This window comes from Saccoglossus kowalevskii, chromosome 1 (assembly GCF_978046115.1).
Source record: "Saccoglossus kowalevskii chromosome 1, keSacKowa6.1, whole genome shotgun sequence".
NCBI lineage: Eukaryota > Metazoa > Hemichordata > Enteropneusta > Harrimaniidae > Saccoglossus > Saccoglossus kowalevskii.
Window position 1 is genome coordinate 19,643,949 of NC_140641.1, and position 19,611 is coordinate 19,663,559.

The 19,611-nt window shown below is 37.4% G+C and overlaps 1 protein-coding gene across 1 annotated transcript; it reads right to left on the reverse strand.

The window, feature by feature from the left end:
* Positions 1–879: 879 nt before the first annotated feature.
* Positions 880–18,261, reverse strand: LOC102810056 (uncharacterized). Its single transcript, XM_085496744.1, has 5 exons — positions 17,824–18,261; positions 13,677–17,604; positions 4,246–4,440; positions 3,562–3,724; positions 880–1,349 (listed from the first exon to the last, which is right to left on the reverse strand). The coding sequence occupies exons 1-5, from the start codon at positions 18,259–18,261 to the stop codon at positions 1,280–1,282; spliced, it is 4,794 nt and encodes a 1,597-aa protein (XP_085352870.1). The 3' UTR covers positions 880–1,279.
* Between the last annotated feature and the right edge of the window lie 1,350 nt (positions 18,262–19,611).

The window sequence follows — 19,611 nt, forward strand, 5'->3', positions numbered from 1 at the left end:
ATCAAACAGGACGCGGCACAACGACCACCCAAATCCTAAGTTAGTGATTACACACCCAAAGCAGAATGCAAGCTGCAATGCATGATGGGATTTATTGTAGAACAAATTGTTAATTGCTGACAATGCAACTTTACAATGGGGCAATACATTGAAGCCACTGATACAAGAACAAAAATTTCCCATCAAAATCAGTTGTCAAATTTGATAGGTTTAAGTTGTCCTTATCCATTGTCACAGACAAAACAGTTCAATTGTGAAAATTAAAACAAAAAAAATTGACCAGAATCATTTTTAGGTCTATTGATTTGTTTTAAATTGTGAATTTAAGGTGACTCATAATTCTTGGTTGGGCTGAAATGTCTATGGAATGGGAAATTTTTTATATATTGAACATTTTAGTGCATCCTAGGAATCCCACTAACTTTTTCGTCATTCACCAGATTTGTGTACATACATGTAATAAAATTCTGTTAGCTTTTCACTTGTTGCCATATTTGAATGCATTGTGGCTTTCCACTTATCTTTGCCAGTTGCCAGACTTGAATGTATCCTGTGATTTCGCTGACACTTTTCCAGTCACCAGATTTGAGTGCACCCTGGGAATCCGACTAATTTTTGCCAGTCACAAATTATGTCACTTTCCCCACCTATGACAAAGAATAGAATTTCTAACCATGAATTATTCACGAAAATGTCTAAAAAACATGTCATCATCCACAGAAATGTAAACCAGGGCAAACATCCTGACAAACATCAAGAAAAGGTATTCCTTGATATAATGTAAATGTTACAGCAGCATAAGTAGATAAAACTATTCTATCCTTTGTGGAAGCCCAGGAATTCAGATTCGTGCACCCAATACACATCCCTCTATGAAATGTGAATTTGTGAAGGATATAAATGAAATGAAAGACAAGCCTTTCTGTAAATAATAGGAATGGAAAAATGTATTATAAAAACTATATATCGGTAGATTATCTTAACAGATGGTATCTTGATGTATACAACAAGTTGTAACAATTTCAATATAAAATAAATAAATAAAATTCCATTTTTTTTGTAGTTAGATATTACAGTATCATGAATTTGTTAGTTTAATGATTATTTCTGTACACTATTATAGTAACTTGACACATGGTGAATAGTCAGTGCGGATAATCAAATCATCTAGCTATTTAAAAGTCAGTTGATTTATAAACTAATACTGCAACACAGGAAAAGATAACAGAATGATTTTCAGAGATGGAAGAAGAAAAATTATTAGTCTTCTGATGGAGTTTCATTCTTTTTTCAAAGGAAGTCCTTGCTTTTCAGACCATTCTTCCCATCCACCTGGATAATGTCTGGCTCTGTAAGACAATGTAAAAGCTGACAATTATATATAAATACATATTAGATGTACCAGTTTATAAAACAACTGTCATGTAGTCGCATTCCATTTTAGCCACATCCTTGGTTAGCTGCAAATTAGCTAAATAATCATTTCTAAAAATGATGTAATTATAAACTTTAGCTAAATTAGGTGTTAAATTAGCTTTGGACAGGACAATATATATGGAAATATTATATAGGTTTATTTTGGAGAAGGTCACTAAAATTTAATGCTAACTATTAAAAGTAGTACCTTCCAGCCATACATTGTGGCATAAGTTATTGCGCCCTCACCAACAGATTCATTTGTACATAAACTAATCTTGCCATTGAGGGCGCAGTAACTCATGCTGTCAGAGTAATTACCATTCAGCTTTATTTCATTCGCTGGTAGGGAATTTCGTACTACTGGTTTCTGCATCTTTTGTAACATTTATTTTATGGTGAAGATAAATGTAATTTACACAAGTATAATTCACCATACTATGCCTATCACTTAAACTATTGGCTAAACAGTCCCTTCATCAAAAGAGGGACTGCGGCTAAACCAATAAACACAAACAAAAGTAGTCAACACAAAGCTGGTTAGAGGGCGCTATAGTACCTTGAACCCTGCAGCTACTACTGGTAGTAATCATAACTGGCAGTAATTGATGTCTGTGATGAGTTTGTGTGATTTATGAAAATGCTGTACTGTAGGAAAATTTATTTCTGCTGAAAACATTTTCTTAACATAAAAAACTGAGCAAAATTATCTTTGAAAAATATTATTGAGGAAAGAGAAAGTTAAAATGAGATTTTATGTAAAAATATATTAAATACAGCTTCCTAATTTGACAAAAAAGATGGAGGTTGGGTTCTCCAGAACCAGAAAAAAATGTTTAACAGATGTGGTTTGACCTCTCTAGTCCCAGAAAATAGGTTTAACAAGTGGGGTTTGGGTTATCTAGTTTCAGAAAAAAATGTTTAACAGGTGGGGTTTGGGTTTTCCAGACCCAGAAAAAAAGGTGTTACAGATGGGGTTTGGGGTTTTTTATTTCCTCTATTAGATGCACATATGAACTTCAACATATGAAAATGTCTTGAGCTCTCATTGAAGCTATTTTTATGTAATTTTCTGTTTATGCAATGTATTTGTACATTTTCACCTCCTGACTCACGAGAATTATTATTTATAAGAAATTGTTGATGTAAACTGTTCAGCAAGGCACCAAAGTGACATCACTTTTACATGGTAGCATTTTAGAACAATGATGATAAATCATTCTGTCAGCAATGTAAAACAAATACAGTAGTCATGTATACTAATAATTACAGTGAGGCAGAGGAACTGATATTTGATGGTGCTAAGAGAATACTAAAACCTTGCTATGTGATACAGTCATAACAAACATACATACTGTGTGTATGTGTAACTCATAGCAGTACTTTGGTACTGTGGATACCGCCAAGGCAGTACTGTACAATATTCTTATCACATGGCATAGGCATGACATGTTTGTATTGTTCTCAAAATTTTGCAGGGTCCATGATTCAATCTGCTTTAATTACTGAATGTAAAAAGAAGTTATAAAAGAGAATTGGAAAAACAAAACATAAAAATAAAACAAACAAAAGTCATAGCATTGTAGTGGTGGCAAAACATTACATGGGATTTGACAAACGCAAAACTATGTGATATACCCAATTGATGATGGTTAATTTTAATGTACCTAAAACTGTAAAATACATTAATTTCGCTTAGAATTAATTTTCGCTGAAGGAATGATTCAGTGAAAATAAAATCCAGCGAATATACCTTTTTCCTATATTTTACATTCAACTTGTCAAAAATCAGTTAAAATAAATTCAATACAAAAATCCCAAAATGTCTTTTCAGTGAAAATTAATTCCAGCTAAGATAAAGTATTTTACAGTAGTGTCTCAATGCCAATTTCTTCTCTGAATGATAAGAATTTATACATTGAAATTCAATGTCAAAATCAAATCTTCCTATTTTTTTGCAGCAGACATTTGATCCACGTCTTTTACGCTTAAGCGAGATCTCACAGTAAACGAGAAAAACACCTTATTGTATAATACAAACCTGATGAATTGAGTTTGATTTCTGGTTCCAAGACATGACCTTCGTAAAAGGACAATATAACACATTCTGAAACAACGGTAATCTTTAGGACAAACAGAACTTACTTCAAGAATCCTAGTTTGTGGGCCAGCTTCATAGCTGCTTTACTTCTAATTGGACCCATACTATGAAAAATTAAGTTAATATTCCATTTCATAGGCATTTCCTTTCCAAACTGCTCTATAAAATTTGATTCATTCATGCTTAAACTCTTAGTTAGTCGGCTCACTGTAATGAAGAGATGAATTACCATGAATGGTGTGAAAAACTTTCAGAATGCCGGTAATAGAACTTACAGAGATTATAAACAATGAGGTAAGTTATCGGTAAGTTGATCTCATGTTGGTATTGACTATTTTTGATTATTCATTTTTTTTCAGTTTTCATCATATGTTGGCACCCAATATATATGAAAAATTGCAAATAAAACAAATAGAAAAGACAAAAAAAAAAGGATGGTGTGGTAAAAATATTCAGGAGAAAAATACAGAAAAGGGCATGAAGCCGTGATTGCTATAAAAGTTTTATGAATATATAGATATGTTTTTATGAATCAAAATGGATATTAGAATTCAAATTGACCAATCCAAAAATGGTATTGTAACATCAACATCAGTTCTAGTTAATATTAATGAGATAAATATAGTTAAACATTATCTAATCAGCAAGTGCTCCTTTTTGAAAATGTGGGCGGTTGCAGTTGCCATGTCTTGAATGAAATTAAAATATCTCTAAAGTTCTAGACTTACATGGTATATTCAAAGATTTCGGTATTTTTCCATATTCTATTAATTCATCCGGTTCCCGGACATCAATAAGTTGTACATCACCGGAATCTAGTAAAGCTATCAGATCATTGTAATCCACTGATGGGAAATCTTCAGGATTAATGTCGCTGCTAAGCCATCTTTGTGGTTGTTGAAGATACAGATCTGTAAATAGTTCTAAATTTGATACAAATGTTGAGTGTTAACAGGCAATCTGTTGTTTGTAGCATGTCTATAGTTTTTTGGTCGTAGTTAGGAGGCGAAGGCAGATAATGATATCTCCTAGTTTACAGTGTTTCAAACAGCCTGTGTAATTCATAAGTTATTTGTGTGACTGAAAGTGTTAAAAATAGTGTTTTTAATATACTCTTTACTGTACTATCAGCACAACAAACCCATTCCCATAAATTTCACAATTTATACTGAAATGAGAGGTTTCTATTGGTTGACTAAATAAGACTGAAACATTTTCATACAACATAGTTTTGCACTGCAATGGGATTCAACTGCCATTGAAATTTATAAATATTTATAAAATGAAGGGAACAAGTTTGTTGCGTCGATAGTATATTGCCCGAAAGTGGAATTTATTGAAAAATTAATAAATTATGGGTATTTGTATTCATGAGTGGGCTTACACTTTGAAAATTGGGGTGGTAGAGGATTTTGTGGTGAGAGGGACTATTTGTGGGAGGGAAAAAAAGGGGGGTGTAAATTATTTGCCCAGAAGGGAGGGGGGGTTCACTCTATATGCCGTTACTACCCCATGTGCATTCCAAATATAGTGGGAAAAGGGCGGTGTTTTTCACCTTCTAAAGCGGGCTCGTGCGAGAGGCAAATAGACCCCCTTTAAAATGCCAATGTCTGCAATAGGCCCCCAGGAATAAACTCACAAGGTTGCTGCACCCGCTGTAGTCTCCCTCTTGCAACAATCACTCCCATACACCGCCATAGGCCCTGAATTGGCAGACCCATAGCCGCGACCAGGGTCCAACCGCCCGCCTGAACTTTCGCACCGGGACTTTCCCGCCACTTCCAAAACGAGCATATGGAAAGTCACACCCGAGGTCATCCACACTTCCGAATTCATGCCAAAGTCACTCTGGGTTGAACATAAAATTGCATACCGGTATCTGATGGAATAAGAATCTGGGCAAAGATGTGTGCATTGCCTATTAAACAATCAAATAAATGATCATATTCACAATCATGTCAATATAGTTCTCATCTTTCTTCATCAAACAACGAATTACACCAACAGGAGTTGTATACACAGCAAGCGCATAAGTAGCTGAGTTGAGTTGATCACACTCCACTTGAGTGCAAAAAACGGCAGAGAATGCTCACAATAGGGGGTAGGATGTTCTCAATATGTGTCAGCAGTAGTTGGTGTTTTTTTCTTAAGGTAGAAAGAAGCCTAGTCATAATTTTTGACAAAATTGGTCATAAATCACATGACAATGTTCATTAGTTTATTATGTACAATCATGAAGCTAATGTCTCATGGTACAATGAAATAGCATTATTTTGTGTGTTACAGTTTTCGAGAAACGCGTCCTAATATTTCTTGAAAATTGCTATTTTTAGAACATTTCCATAGAACACAATGTTGAAGAAAAACTGCATTTTTTGACACTTTTTGACACCCAGATTTTTTAAATAATTCAGAACAACAAAAAGTACTCCATCATTAATAATATATGTTTTTTTCATCCTATGTCACCAGGCTAGATTTTGAGATATTGCATAATATCTCTGCCATAGAAACCTGTGGTAAAAGCATTATAATAGTGTCAAAATGGCGATTTTCCACTAAAATAAAACCATCAATTTCTCGAAAAAAATGCTGGTGACACCCAACTTTTTTCAGGTCAATATCCTTATATTGCCTTGGAGTACAATTTATTGCAAAATGAATAAATTCTGGGTTTTTTAATTTATGAGCAGGCTTCTACCTTAAATATGTCTAGGAGGTATGGCTTGCCAATGGGCCATTCCAGTTTATATCCACCCCCCCCCCCACCATTCACCATACAGTAATGGAAATCCAAAACTATAGTTGCTACTTATGGTGTTGATGACTTCCATTGTGCCACCATACAGAGTAGGATTTCCAAATATAACTCTCATCATATGCTAATTTACCAAGTTCAAAATTTTATATCTGATAATGGAAATCCAAACTAGTCCTGATTCACGGTGTTGATGAGCTCATTCGTCCCACCATCATTATCTAATTTCAGAAATAACTATTTCATACTGGCCCAATACAGTCAGAATTTTTTCAGTCATACAGTGTTTGAAATCCAACCTCATCAACCGGTATGTGGTGAGATAAACTAGGCCATATTTAATTTAGTAGCCATAACTGCCTGGATTTCCAGAATTTTTTTTCCATACTCGTCTTGATTTCCAGATTCTGTTTCTCCATATACAGTTGGAATTCCGGGGTATTTTCCCCATCATACAGTGCTGGAAATCCGACCTGATCAACGGGGGGGGTGCAGATGTAAACTGGAATGGCCCAATGTGCTGCCAGCCCCAGGTGCCTATTATCTTTAGCAAGAATGCACATGGTGTAAGGTTTTAATATATAGTGCCCCCCCCCCTCCCGGGTCCCGCCCCAATGATACTGTGAGAGAAAACTTAATGCATACTCGCCTGAATTTATGACCGGTGACAACTGAGTGTCATTTCCCCTGACGAAGAGTGTTTTACTGTGTGATACTGAAAATGTTCTCACATTTTGTGCTATAAATGTCTTTGTTCTACAGTGACTGACAACTGCCCGAGTTAATCGAAGGCTGTGAAAAAGCGTCATCTTCGTGTTTCAGTGATACAAGCTTCGTACTGCTAAATCATATATAAAGTTGATTCTTCGGCTGTGGATAAAATCAGCCAAGAACAACACGCCCTCTTCGGCGGTATTTATAACTGCTTTCATCAGATCAACGAAAGTATCTCTGCCACCCATTCTCCTTCCCAAAGCTCCTTGCGTTTATTCGTAGAAATGGAACTCTACCTGGGAGATTGAAAACACACAACAACAGTGGTCACGGAAATTATTTTTTATTCGTATTTGCACAGTATATTTAAAGTCTGATCAATATAATATAAATTAAACTTTTATCATACACTATTTCATGAAGGCATGAACGGCTTTAATGGAAATTTATAAATTATTTATAAAACATTTACCCGAAGGACTCTCAGACATGCAGGAAAAAGACCATTACATAAGGTCGCACCAGAGTTCCGGTCGCAGGCCAAGGTTCATTTATTTGGCCATCGCCTGGCCGTTATTATAACGGGTTCGCAAGGACGGCGGTAAGGTTTTGGGTCAGTGTTTGGTCAAGTTGTCCTTTCATATTGAAAAGATTCACGCTTTCATGAATCGGACTGTAACCTTTTTTCGTTGGATTTTAAATGTATTAAAATGCGGTTATTAGATTCCCATTCCTTTATTCGATTTCGGGGATATGGTTCTATAGAAATCATTGTATTTGTTGACTCTTGGCGCTGTTTTCTAAAATGATAATGTTTTATATTGTTCCCCTGACCCTATAGAATCAAATCATTTCCCTCTCCTTGTTAGCATGCTGTTCTTTTGTGGTACATGTATTAAAAACTGTGGTAGCCATGGTCTGACCAGAAGTGTAGAAATTGAAAAAAAAAATTATAAATGTTTCGCAAAATAATGAAAATCATTCACCTGGCTATGATTATGTATTGACTTCATGTACCAATGATATTATTTATTCGCACAAATTCAAACATATTTTAGTCGTCTCTTATGCGTGTAAACTGCCTCAAAAAACAATAACCGTAACAATACGGTTGGCAGAAAATTTGGTAAAAAAAGTAAGTAAACAGTAAAATATTTAAAATTCTGTCAAATACGTACTCCAGCATGAACTCATGTGTACGTCACGGTATTGTCAGTGAACACACCGATCACTGGGTACTTTGAGGTTCCAGCTGATGCACGGCATGGTGATATGATAATTTCGTTTCGATTTTTTGTTCATACACATTAAGTTATCTCTTTGAGAATTCGCAATAGTTTTGTTGGTAATGAGTTCTGGCTGAACTATGGTTTTATTTATGCATGTTTTTTCGATCCACGAAAATCAACGACCATAATCAATTATCAAACGTATTTTAAGTGTTTATATCTGTAAATTAACTTATTTTTTACTTTAGTAGATACATGTTTATTAAAATACCGTACCACTCACTGTCTATCTTATCTTTGGGTATGTGTTAAATCACGACTACATACATCTTGCCACAGAAACACGCTTCACAGAATGGAACGAATCATGATGTTTTCTATCTCCCGCTTCTAGACGTCACGTTTATATAGAAGTTGGTCTCTGTTGAAAATAACCAGAGACGCAATTACCGGTACATTGCGGCATTTATAGGCGATCTAAATACTGACTAGAATCTATTTAGATATTCGCAGTAATTATCTCATAACTGATAGCTAATTATGTATTCTTGGTTATGTTCGTGGGGAATATACTCCTGTTGGGTTTGCTAATATCGGTCGTAATAATTGAAAAATGTAGTCACTGTTTTCGTCATCCTATGGATGTTTGCGCCAATTTCAATTTTTGCGTTCTGTATTTGCTGTTAGCTGGTTTTGGCTTTGCACGTGGAAGCGTTACCCCGGAGTCAACTATAAACACCTGTAATGAACTTGACGTCGCTCAGGTCAGAATTCCTGTTGCGCCATCATCAGTGAAACTCGTAATGCGTTTGTTTTTTCAGTTCAACTCAAACCTCGCGCTGTCAAACCAAATTACGTTATCGTTACAGATTGTCATTACAATTTAATTTAAACATCTATAATTGGACATCTGGTATAAAGAATCTGTTGACTCATTTAAACATGAGTCACATTTGGGAAGAAAATCATTACAAGGATGAAAAGCTGCCTAAATCAGTCTCTGAAAAGCTTGCACTACAGCCAACTTTCAAACATACTGTTTAGATTCAATGTATGATGATAATAAGGGGGGAAAAAAACATCAGAATAAACTCTGCACATACAGACATCTATAAACAAAATTCACTTTTGAAAAATATTTAGAAACTGTGCAAAATCCCTTTCACAGGTCATCCATGACCAAACTAAGAATTAGAGCTCATGTGTTAGGAATAGAAACTGGAAGACATAAAAACATTGACATTTCAAAAAGAAAATGTCAGTTTTGTCAATTAAACGAAATAGAAAATGAAGAGCACTTCCTTCTTAAATGCGGTCTCTATAAAAAAAAAGAAAAAAATGAGCTTCTCAAAAATTTGATGCTACCTCCAAAACTTCCTGACAAAGAAAAAATAGTTGCAATACTAAACAATGGTTGTAACAAATTAGCTCCTCAAATTGCTAAGTACATAGATGATTGTTTTAAAATCAGGGAGAACAACTTGAAAAAAGTACTGCCAGCTGCCTCAAAATGAATAAAAACATTTACTTTAATTTATTATATTTTATTAATAACTTTGTTTTATACTCTTTTATTTTTTTTTTCCATTGCTATACTTTTATTGTGATTTTTGATTTACGGGTATGTAAAACGAAATTACATTAACGGATGTAATTGATAACTTTTCCAATGAAATCCTTAGTACCCCGTTGGCAGGCCAGTCACACTGGTTCTTACCACAAGAGGTTACGATCCCCCCTGCCAAATGCTAAGTACAACTGAAACTAATATCTACATATTTACATGAAAAATTGTCCACCTGTGCGGATCTATTTGTGCAGGAGTTTTACGACCGTATGCCCTTACTGACGTCAACCGAACTTGTTATGTGGGAAGTTGGCACCCAAGGCTCACAGGTGCTACACCTTGCCCAAGGGTGACCTGGAGGTAGTTGCGGCAAAGGGTAACCTCATTCTCCCGAGTACAAAAACTCCGCAACCGGATGCAATTTTAACGTCGTACCCAGGACATTGTATTCTATAATAAAGTCCCATAGAGGATACGATTACAATAAAGATGATTATTATTACAAATGATGTTCCATCATTACCACAAGAACTTAGCACACGGTACATTAAACTGATTTGCATATCAATTAGCACAGGGGCTTGTCAATTGACGACGAATCCCCTTGTGCATGCGAGCACGAGGGGATACGCCGTCAATTGGCAAGCCCCTGTGTAACTTAGGAGGTATTGTACGTTTAAAGCATGGAAGTCGTCACCTGCGCTTGCGTCAGTTGGCCATAGCGTGTCATTGTTTACAAACAAGCGTCTGCCCACAGGGAGCCCAGGAATCATGATCAACTGTACGCACTCCCTATGGGGGGGGGGGGGTATCGGCTGGTATCTAGTGTAAGAAATAGACAAGGAATGAAGGCTCCAGTCAGCTCATATTTTTTAAACTTGAAAAAACAGACGAACAGATTGAAAAATAAAATCTATAAAAAATACAAGGTTGAAGATTATTAGTTGCTCTTTCACATTTCGCCAAAGCCTTACCTATATTTTACCTATATCTGCAGAATCAAGAAAACTACACAAATTGACTCAATTTACGAATAAGTAACGGTTTGCACAGCTGGAGGCGTGGCCTGTTCAGCATTTTGTCAACAACCAATTATAAGACTGGTTACGAACAACATCGAGGTCACGACTCGGTTAGCCTTGCTCAACTGGTTCGTAACCAATCTTGTGATTGGTTGTTGACAACATTTTGACAATGGCCATAGCGTGTCATTGTTTACAAATATGCGCATACCCATGAGCTTTTGCGATTTTTAGCGTGTGTTATTATCGTCGCTTGGGACTCAATTCCCGCGCGTGCGCAGGTGACGACCATCCCGCTTTAATTAAACAAGTTATAATTTGGGCATGGTCATTTTTGTAACTTGAGCAACTCAGCTCCCCAGGAAAACAATACAAGTGAATGAATTATCAAACTTGCCATCTTAACATTACCAAGCAACATACTTGCAATCCAGACACTGAACAAATAAAAAAAGCATTACAGTTATATCTCAGTTGAAGTTCTTTTATTGCAATCCAAACCTTACACGTACATTTCATGCAAGTGTTATTAAAACAAGCAAGATAGGCATTTTAACTAATAGTACTCATGAAAATGAAAATCCACCCACATTCAGGAAACCTAAACTTTCCTGGTGTTCGACCAATACAACATAAAGCAAGTAAAATTAAAATAACAACATTACCGATAACACATCTACCAAACTGTCTTTTCAGGTTTCGCATAATATATTTGTATAGGGGATGTGTGATAATGTACTGTGAACAGATCGGTCTTTTGCATACAATCATAGTAACAACTCAACTATAGCAGTGACATATACAAATGCTGCTACAGAATTCAATCAATAAACATTATACAAAACAGCAACAAATATTCCACATAGCACCTCTAGTAAGAATACAATTTCCCTGAACATACCACACTTATCTAACACTACAATAGAAACAATGTACTCATACCAGATTTGGAATTATTTCTGAATCTTCACATTGACATCTATTAGCATCAATGAGAATTTTAATGTTAATAACATACAAAAATAGGGTAAGACTTCCTTAATATCCCTCAACTCGAAACCTAACCATGCCCCCTCTATTTTAATTGTATATGCCCCTCTTCACAAATCTGGAGGGGCATATACAATTACAATTGGATCTTGAGGGGTGAGGTTTAAGTTAGGGGCGGTGAGGCCCATAAAGAAGTCTTTTTAATAATAGATATAGCAATTGCATGTGGTGTTTATACAGTGGTTTTGTTAGCTTATTAGCATATTCATAAATGACAAATTGTTTGAGTTAAGAACATCAAGTTAACAAAAACAAACCCACTTTATCAAAACCATGCCGACTTCAAGTTCATGTTTCATGAAAGAGAAATTCCTGTAGATAACTTCAACTTTAATTAACTGTTAACCAGACTTTGAGTCAGTAATTTCAAGTTCAGCTAACTGTTAATAACTCAAATTTTAGTGAACAGTTAATTGAACATCCAAGTTATAATTTGGGAGTGATTTTGCAAACTGGTTTTTAAAATATGGGCATGGTCATTTCAATACACTATACCCTTACATCCTTGTGTATGGACAATTCTCATTTTGAATATAGCCATTCACTCAAAAACAGTATTTTGAATGGATTAATCAAAAATCGGTGAATAACACTATGATTAGGCCTTTTTTTTTCATCTACTATATCAGAGATTTAAGGTTAGTACTGAAGTACAGCGAGCTATTCATGAAAGCAGTAGTATGTGTGGTGGATAAGTTTATATCGCAAAACTAGGCGTTGGGGTGTTCTTTTCGTCACATAAAACGAACTGACTAATCATGCGGAATTGTTATTGAAACGGACATCGATTGCGTTGTGTTTTCTTGAGTTGAACAGACGTGAGATATAATTCAAATTGGTTTATTTGTACTCAACATGAACATCAATACGTTGTACAGCAAATACTTCTTGGTATAAAATATAGATCGCTAAATAATAGCTCCATGAGGAGTTGGCATCGTAGAGAGCATAGAAAGGAGGGTGTGCATAACGAGCATCAAGTTGCGAAGCTACCATAGAAGGAATTACAGCGACGGCCTGAATCGGACTTCTCACGACAGCGCTTTGCCTGGTTAATGTAATTGTCAACGTTAGCGCGGCATTTGTCTCGGTGACAGCTAATCGGAGAAGTGCCAAACACGTGTTTGTACTCTAGAATATATCATGTCAAAACGTTCCGAAAATAAAACAACGCTAATGATTGGCGCATACAAACGAAACATAGCGCTGTCATTCCATATTAGGTGTGACACGCGACTAACACGAGGCAGAACTTTGGTGGGAATTTTGGGCGGTAAACAGACAAGTACCACGAGAACGCAATGGGAAACAATGTAGCGAACGTTTGGATATAGCGTCACGGTTGCTACAGAAACCGATCTAGTCTCTCAGGACTCAACTCGTAGTTATCAAAACAATGTCTGAAATTACAAACTAGCTTAGAGAACATCATACAGAAAGTAAAATTTGTTCATGTTAGATAACTGCGCGCGACATACTCCGGGGCGCAAAAATCACGAGAAGATCTCGGGATAACCTGAATCGAACATGATAAATTTTAAAATTAACTTGAATAAATCTCTGAAATTTAAATGACAGACTCTCAACAATAAACACATGTCAATCACATTGAACATCAGATATGAATTGTGAGTTTCAATCTTAGCTAAAACAGCAAATAACACGGTATATCAAAAACAATACAGTATATCATGAACACATTGCAGATTTTGCTTTACAAATGATTCTCATTGAAAACTTGAAATAAAGTTACAGTGCAATACAAAGTTCAAAATTCTACAAAGTTATACAACACCATCACGGCACATTTGCCGTATACTTTCGCTCGCTTTGAGCGCTGAAGCCCTTGGTTCGGGCCGACTAGAAAAGTCGTGGATTTGACTAGAAAATTCATTTTCAACGGAGGGACTACCAATAACTTCTTCGGGAATTGAGAGTGTATTCTCTTGTGTTTCTGCATTTAGTTCGAGTGGATAAAGATGGTGTATAGAACGATTTGTTGAGCCGTTTTTGGTCTGTATTTCTACTACTCGGACGATACCGTCCTTGCCTGGAAGCAATTTAGTTACACGACCTAGTAACCAATGACATCGTTTTTTGATGTCCTGGTGTAATTGGACAATATCCCCCACCTTTATACAATTATTGGTTGTCCCTTTGATTTGATTCAAGTGACGCTCAGTTAGTGACGTCAAATATTCTCTTTGCCATCTCTTACTAAAAGCATTGTGAAGGGAGGATAAATACATAGCTCTTTTATTTGCAGTAATATTATCAATCTCAAAATTGGGTTCAGAAACACTAGGAATAGCTGGGGGTAACATTCTAATCTGACGTCCATTTAACAAGTGGGATGGAGTCAGTGGAGCTAAATCGTCGACACTTGCGGAGAGATGAGTTAATGGGCGGTCATTTATTGACGACTCGACTTCGACTAAAATTGTGGATAGTTCGGTAAAAGTCACGTTGGCACGACCTAGAATTTTCTTCAAGCAATTTTTTGTTATGGCTATCATTCTCTCGAATAGGCCTCCGGCCCACGCCATTCGTTTAGGATTAAAACGCCACGATATACGATTTTTGGTAAGATAGTTTTGTACCTCAGGACTGGACTCGAGTCCTTTCAAAATCTTAGCGGCGGCTATAAATGTGGAACCGTTATCTGAGATCATTTTCCGGGGCGTTGACCGTCGAGCAGTGAAACGTCGCATAGCCAAAATGAATGATGCGGCGGTCAAATCTTGAGTTAATTCTAAGTGAATACATCGAGTTGAGGCGCACGTAAAAATTAGTACATAAACTTTACTAGAAAGACCAGTGTGTTGGTCCCTAACGAACAAATGTCCCGTGTAATCTGTTCCGCAGAATTCGAATGGGACTGCTTCCTTCACTCGAAAATCAGGAAGTGGAGCTTGAGTAGGAAGGGGAAATGGAGTTCCATCGACCTTCTTACAAACGACACAAGATCTCAATGTAGAATTCACATGTCTGCGAATCGCGGTGATCCAATATTTTTCCCAAATTTTGTTAACTGTGGTTAACGGCCCACCGTGGTTTAATAAATGATGAGCATCAAGAATTATGAGCGTAGTAAACCGATGTTTACCAGGAAGGAGTATTGGATGCATGGTTTCGAAAGGAAAGTCGGTATTCTGAAGCCGACCACCAATTCGCAGTATTGACTTATCGTCAAGAAATAGTTTAAGTTGTTTTTGAAGTACGCCATGTCTAAATTGTTGTCTCCGAATAGAACTGACAACGTCTCCGAAATGTGTTGACTGAATCGATGTCAACCAAGCGTGTTCCGCGTCGTATATCTCCTGTGTTGAGAGAGCAAGTCTACTTGACAAATTACTCGGAGTGTGGTTCAATTTGGATTTGAGTTTCGAAATGAAACGAAATATATAAGCAGTTGCTTTCAACAGACGATGTAGATCGTTGAAACGGCGAATATCGATAATCTTTTCAAGACTAGGTTCTGAGTTTGATTCAGTTGCGTGAATAATCTCCTTCGGTGCGATGTTTGGCTCATTGTGAAGTTCAAAATGGTGGCCGAGTAAATTGTCAGATTCAGAGGCGACATGTAACGAAACGATCTGATCATTAATTTTGGAGTTTTGTAGCTCAGGAGGTTCGCGGTTTGTATCGATGATATCTCCTGACACTGTTTCAGCAGTTTTTATGAAATCTTCTGCTGATTTATGGAAATGAGGACTAATTTCGTTCTCCGAATTGACATGTCCTCTGGATTGACTTGGGGGCGTACAAAGTAGCGGTCGATCGCTAACGGTGTCACTCGTACCAGTGGTCGGACACTGGGCACATTTCTCGGACACTTTTGGGGTCGAAATATTATTTTCAATTTTGGATTTTTCGGTATATTCTTTGTATTGTTGTTCATGTGTAATGTTGAGTGCCTGCTGTCTTGTAATCGTATCTTTAACACCCACTGACTCCAGGTCCCAGTAACTAGCAATCATTTTATCCATTACACTGTCATGTGCTCGGATAGAAGCAATGGTGAATGAATTTGTTTTGTTTGTCCTGTTGTGCGTAGTGAAAGGCCCTGACAGTAGGTACCCAAAGACAGTCGGTATAGCGTTTGGTTTGCCCCTAACTATGCGTGAGTTGTGTATAACAAAATCCCAATAATGATCGGCGCCTATCAAAATATCGATGTTTAATGTGGATCGATTTGACGGCGGATAGGCCAACGATAGACCTCTCAAATGTGGCAAACGTGCAATATCGTAAGTTACAGTGTTCTCCAATCCCTCAGAAATACAGTCGACCATCAGTACATCGATCGTGGATTTAATGCCATCTTTGCTTTGTAGTGACAGCGTGGTTCTCGGTATGGACTGCACACCGGAACGCGGATTGGAGAACGAATTCAGACTCAATAATTCGTTATAATTTGGGATTACACCTAGTTTACGTGCGAAAGAGTTTGTGACAAAGTTTCTATCACTGCCATTGTCAAATAGAAGGGTAGCAACACAGTTAGTACCTCGAAAATGCGTACTAACTCGTGCGGTTTGAAGCATTGCGCGTCGCGGACTGTCAGAGTTAATTTTTGAGTCACTACCGGTAAAACGCGATTGTTCACCAGTATTTGCTGAATGTGAAAAATGCGAGTTTGCCGTTCTAGAATTCGTTGAATTTGTTTGCGCAGTTCCAGATTTATCAAAATGAATTGACGTATGATGTTTACTCATACAAACACGGCAAGTGAAATGCGACTTACATTGAGACAACATGTGCTTTCCCAAACAATTAAAGCATCGTTTATTTTGGGTAATAAATTCGACTCGATCCTTCCTAGTTGAAATATTTGTACAATTTGTGGTGTAATGCTTGCCTTTGCAATATATGCAATGTGGGGTTCTGTCACCAATTTGTGTTCTACCATGAGTGTGATCAGTTTGTGTGACATGGTTTTGTTTCTGTTGATCAGAATATGTGGTACCACTGTAAGATTTGTCAGTATTATTGTAATTACGACGCCCATATCGTTTGGACTTGAACTGTGTTGAGTCATGTGTACTCTGGGTGAAAGCATGTATTGCTGAAGGGTTTGTGTCGTAATGTACCTGACCTATGGCGAGGATTTTAACCTCATGTAACATGTGCTGACTGAGTGTGACTAACGTCCATTCCCCGCTTGGGTTGGATCGCGCTAAACTTTGTTGAAATTGAACTGGGAATGTATCCAGTATCATGGGTATGAGGAGTTTCTCATAGCCCGCCTCTGGTACACCTAATAAACGAAGTGCCCTGATGTGCTTTTCCAGGGTATCATGATATTTCCGTAAAGAATTGGCATCATAATTCGGTGCGTCTGCTGTGCGTAATGCACGCATGTGAGCAGCGATAATTTGATGTGGCTGGCCGAATCGTTCGGTCAAAAGCTGGAGTGCCAAACTGTAATTTACTATAGTAAGATCTAAGCCGGTTATTACTTCTAGAGCCTCCCCCTCTAACGACCTTTTCAAATAAGCAAATTTGATTATAGGACTAAGTTGTGGATTTAAACCTACAGCAGCATTGAACATATCCCAAAATTCAGCCCACCCCGTATACTCGCCTGAATAGACGGGCAAATCAATACGTGGCAATTGAACAGAATTAAATTGAGTGTATTGTGGATTCATACCTGAAATATGAGCTGTTGGAATTGAATTGTTCAAAAAGTTATTTTGTGTAACTTCTACTTGAGGCACTGGTGCATTAGCGGGTTGATCGAACTGTTGTACAGGTGGTTGAAACGCGACTTGAAACGTCGGTACTGGGGGCGCGACTTGAGGTGTCGACGGCGGCGCGACTTGAGGTGTCGACGGCGGCGCGACTTGAGGTGTCGGCGGCGGTACGACTTGAGGTGTCGGCGGCGGTGCGACTTGAGGTGTCGGCGGCAGTACGACTTGAGGTGTCGGCGGCGGTACGACTTGAGGTGTCGGCGGCGGTACGACTTGAGGTGTCGGCGGCAGTACGAGCTGTTGGACCGGTGCTTGTTGATCATCTGGAGGGATTGGTTGTTGATTTACTTCGTGTTGACCAAGTTGTGGGACTGGATGTAATTCTTGCTTCGCTGGCTTGTTTTCTGTCAGGAATAAATTGATCGAACTAAACCTCTCTAGTAATTTGAGTTCGATTTCTTCAGTTTCCGTAAACTCTGCGTCCAGAACATCGGCGTAATTTCTGACTTCATCGCAGGCCTTTTGTAAGTTTGAGATACGATTGTCAAGTGCTAGTATGCTTACTTTGATCAGCCGATATACTTCAGATTTGTTGTCAGTGACTTCAAAGTCTTGGATTCTATCCTCAGCAAGTGTCAACGCGATATTTAATTGAGTCACAACTTTGTTCAGTCTATCTATTGCTTTGTTCAGGATTCTTCGAGGCATGATGAATCAGTATTGAATATCCTGGTCTCGGCACCAAATTTATGTGGTGGATAAGTTTATATCGCAAAACTAGGCGTTGGGGTGTTCTTTTCGTCACATAAAACGAACTGACTAATCATGCGGAATTGTTATTGAAACGGACATCGATTGCGTTGTGTTTTCTTGAGTTGAACAGACGTGAGATATAATTCAAATTGGTTTATTTGTACTCAACATGAACATCAATACGTTGTACAGCAAATACTTCTTGGTATAAAATATAGATCGCTAAATAATAGCTCCATGAGGAGTTGGCATCGTAGAGAGCATAGAAAGGAGGGTGTGCATAACGAGCATCAAGTTGCGAAGCTACCATAGAAGGAATTACAGCGACGGCCTGAATCGGACTTCTCACGACAGCGCTTTGCCTGGTTAATGTAATTGTCAACGTTAGCGCGGCATTTGTCTCGGTGACAGCTAATCGGAGAAGTGCCAAACACGTGTTTGTACTCTAGAATATATCATGTCAAAACGTTCCGAAAATAAAACAACGCTAATGATTGGCGCATACAAACGAAACATAGCGCTGTCATTCCATATTAGGTGTGACACGCGACTAACACGAGGCAGAACTTTGGTGGGAATTTTGGGCGGTAAACAGACAAGTACCACGAGAACGCAATGGGAAACAATGTAGCGAACGTTTGGATATAGCGTCACGGTTGCTACAGAAACCGATCTAGTCTCTCAGGACTCAACTCGTAGTTATCAAAACAATGTCTGAAATTACAAACTAGCTTAGAGAACATCATACAGAAAGTAAAATTTGTTCATGTTAGATAACTGCGCGCGACAGTATGATAATATTAACCAAAGCCATAGAATCCAGGGGTCCAGCACTCATTTACAAAATACAAATATGAAAAAATTGACAAAATCAAATATGTGTTATATTTAGAGGATTTTTGTGATGACAAGAGCTAGGTTTATTTTTTTCCAGTCATAATTACCTGCATTTAAATGAACTGTGTATTTTGTGTAGCGCACACGATGCATGTCGTAACCAAACAGAAAACAGAAGGGATACAATAGAATGTTCGAATGCGTACAGTTCAGTGACATTGTCCTTTTAATTTAAAAAATATTTGACGATAACAGTGCTATTGGGTGAAAAATCAAACAAGCAATTCCTATACTGGAACCAGCCAGTAAGACAAGAAACATAGCATACATATAGAAGTAAAAATTTATCAAACTTTGAAAGATATTCTATATTTTCTAAATCACAAAAAATAATTTCCATAAAATTAGTGAAACTAGGAGCGTATTATTCATTCATGCAGAATAATTACTGTATTTGTTCTTCTGTTA

Bases quoted from the DNA above. Each gene is read 5' to 3' on its own strand.
- LOC102810056 (XM_085496744.1), bottom strand. From the start codon at position 18,261: ATGCCTCGAAGAATCCTGAACAAAGCAATAGATAGACTGAACAAAGTT. The intron at 4,441-13,676 runs GTATACGGCAAA...TATCAAATTTAG, and splicing joins AGCGCTCAAAGCGAGCGAAA to AACTATTTACAGATCTGTAT. The intron at 3,725-4,245 runs GTAAGTCTAGAA...TCTTCATTACAG, and splicing joins GAAATCTTTGAATATACCAT to TGAGCCGACTAACTAAGAGT.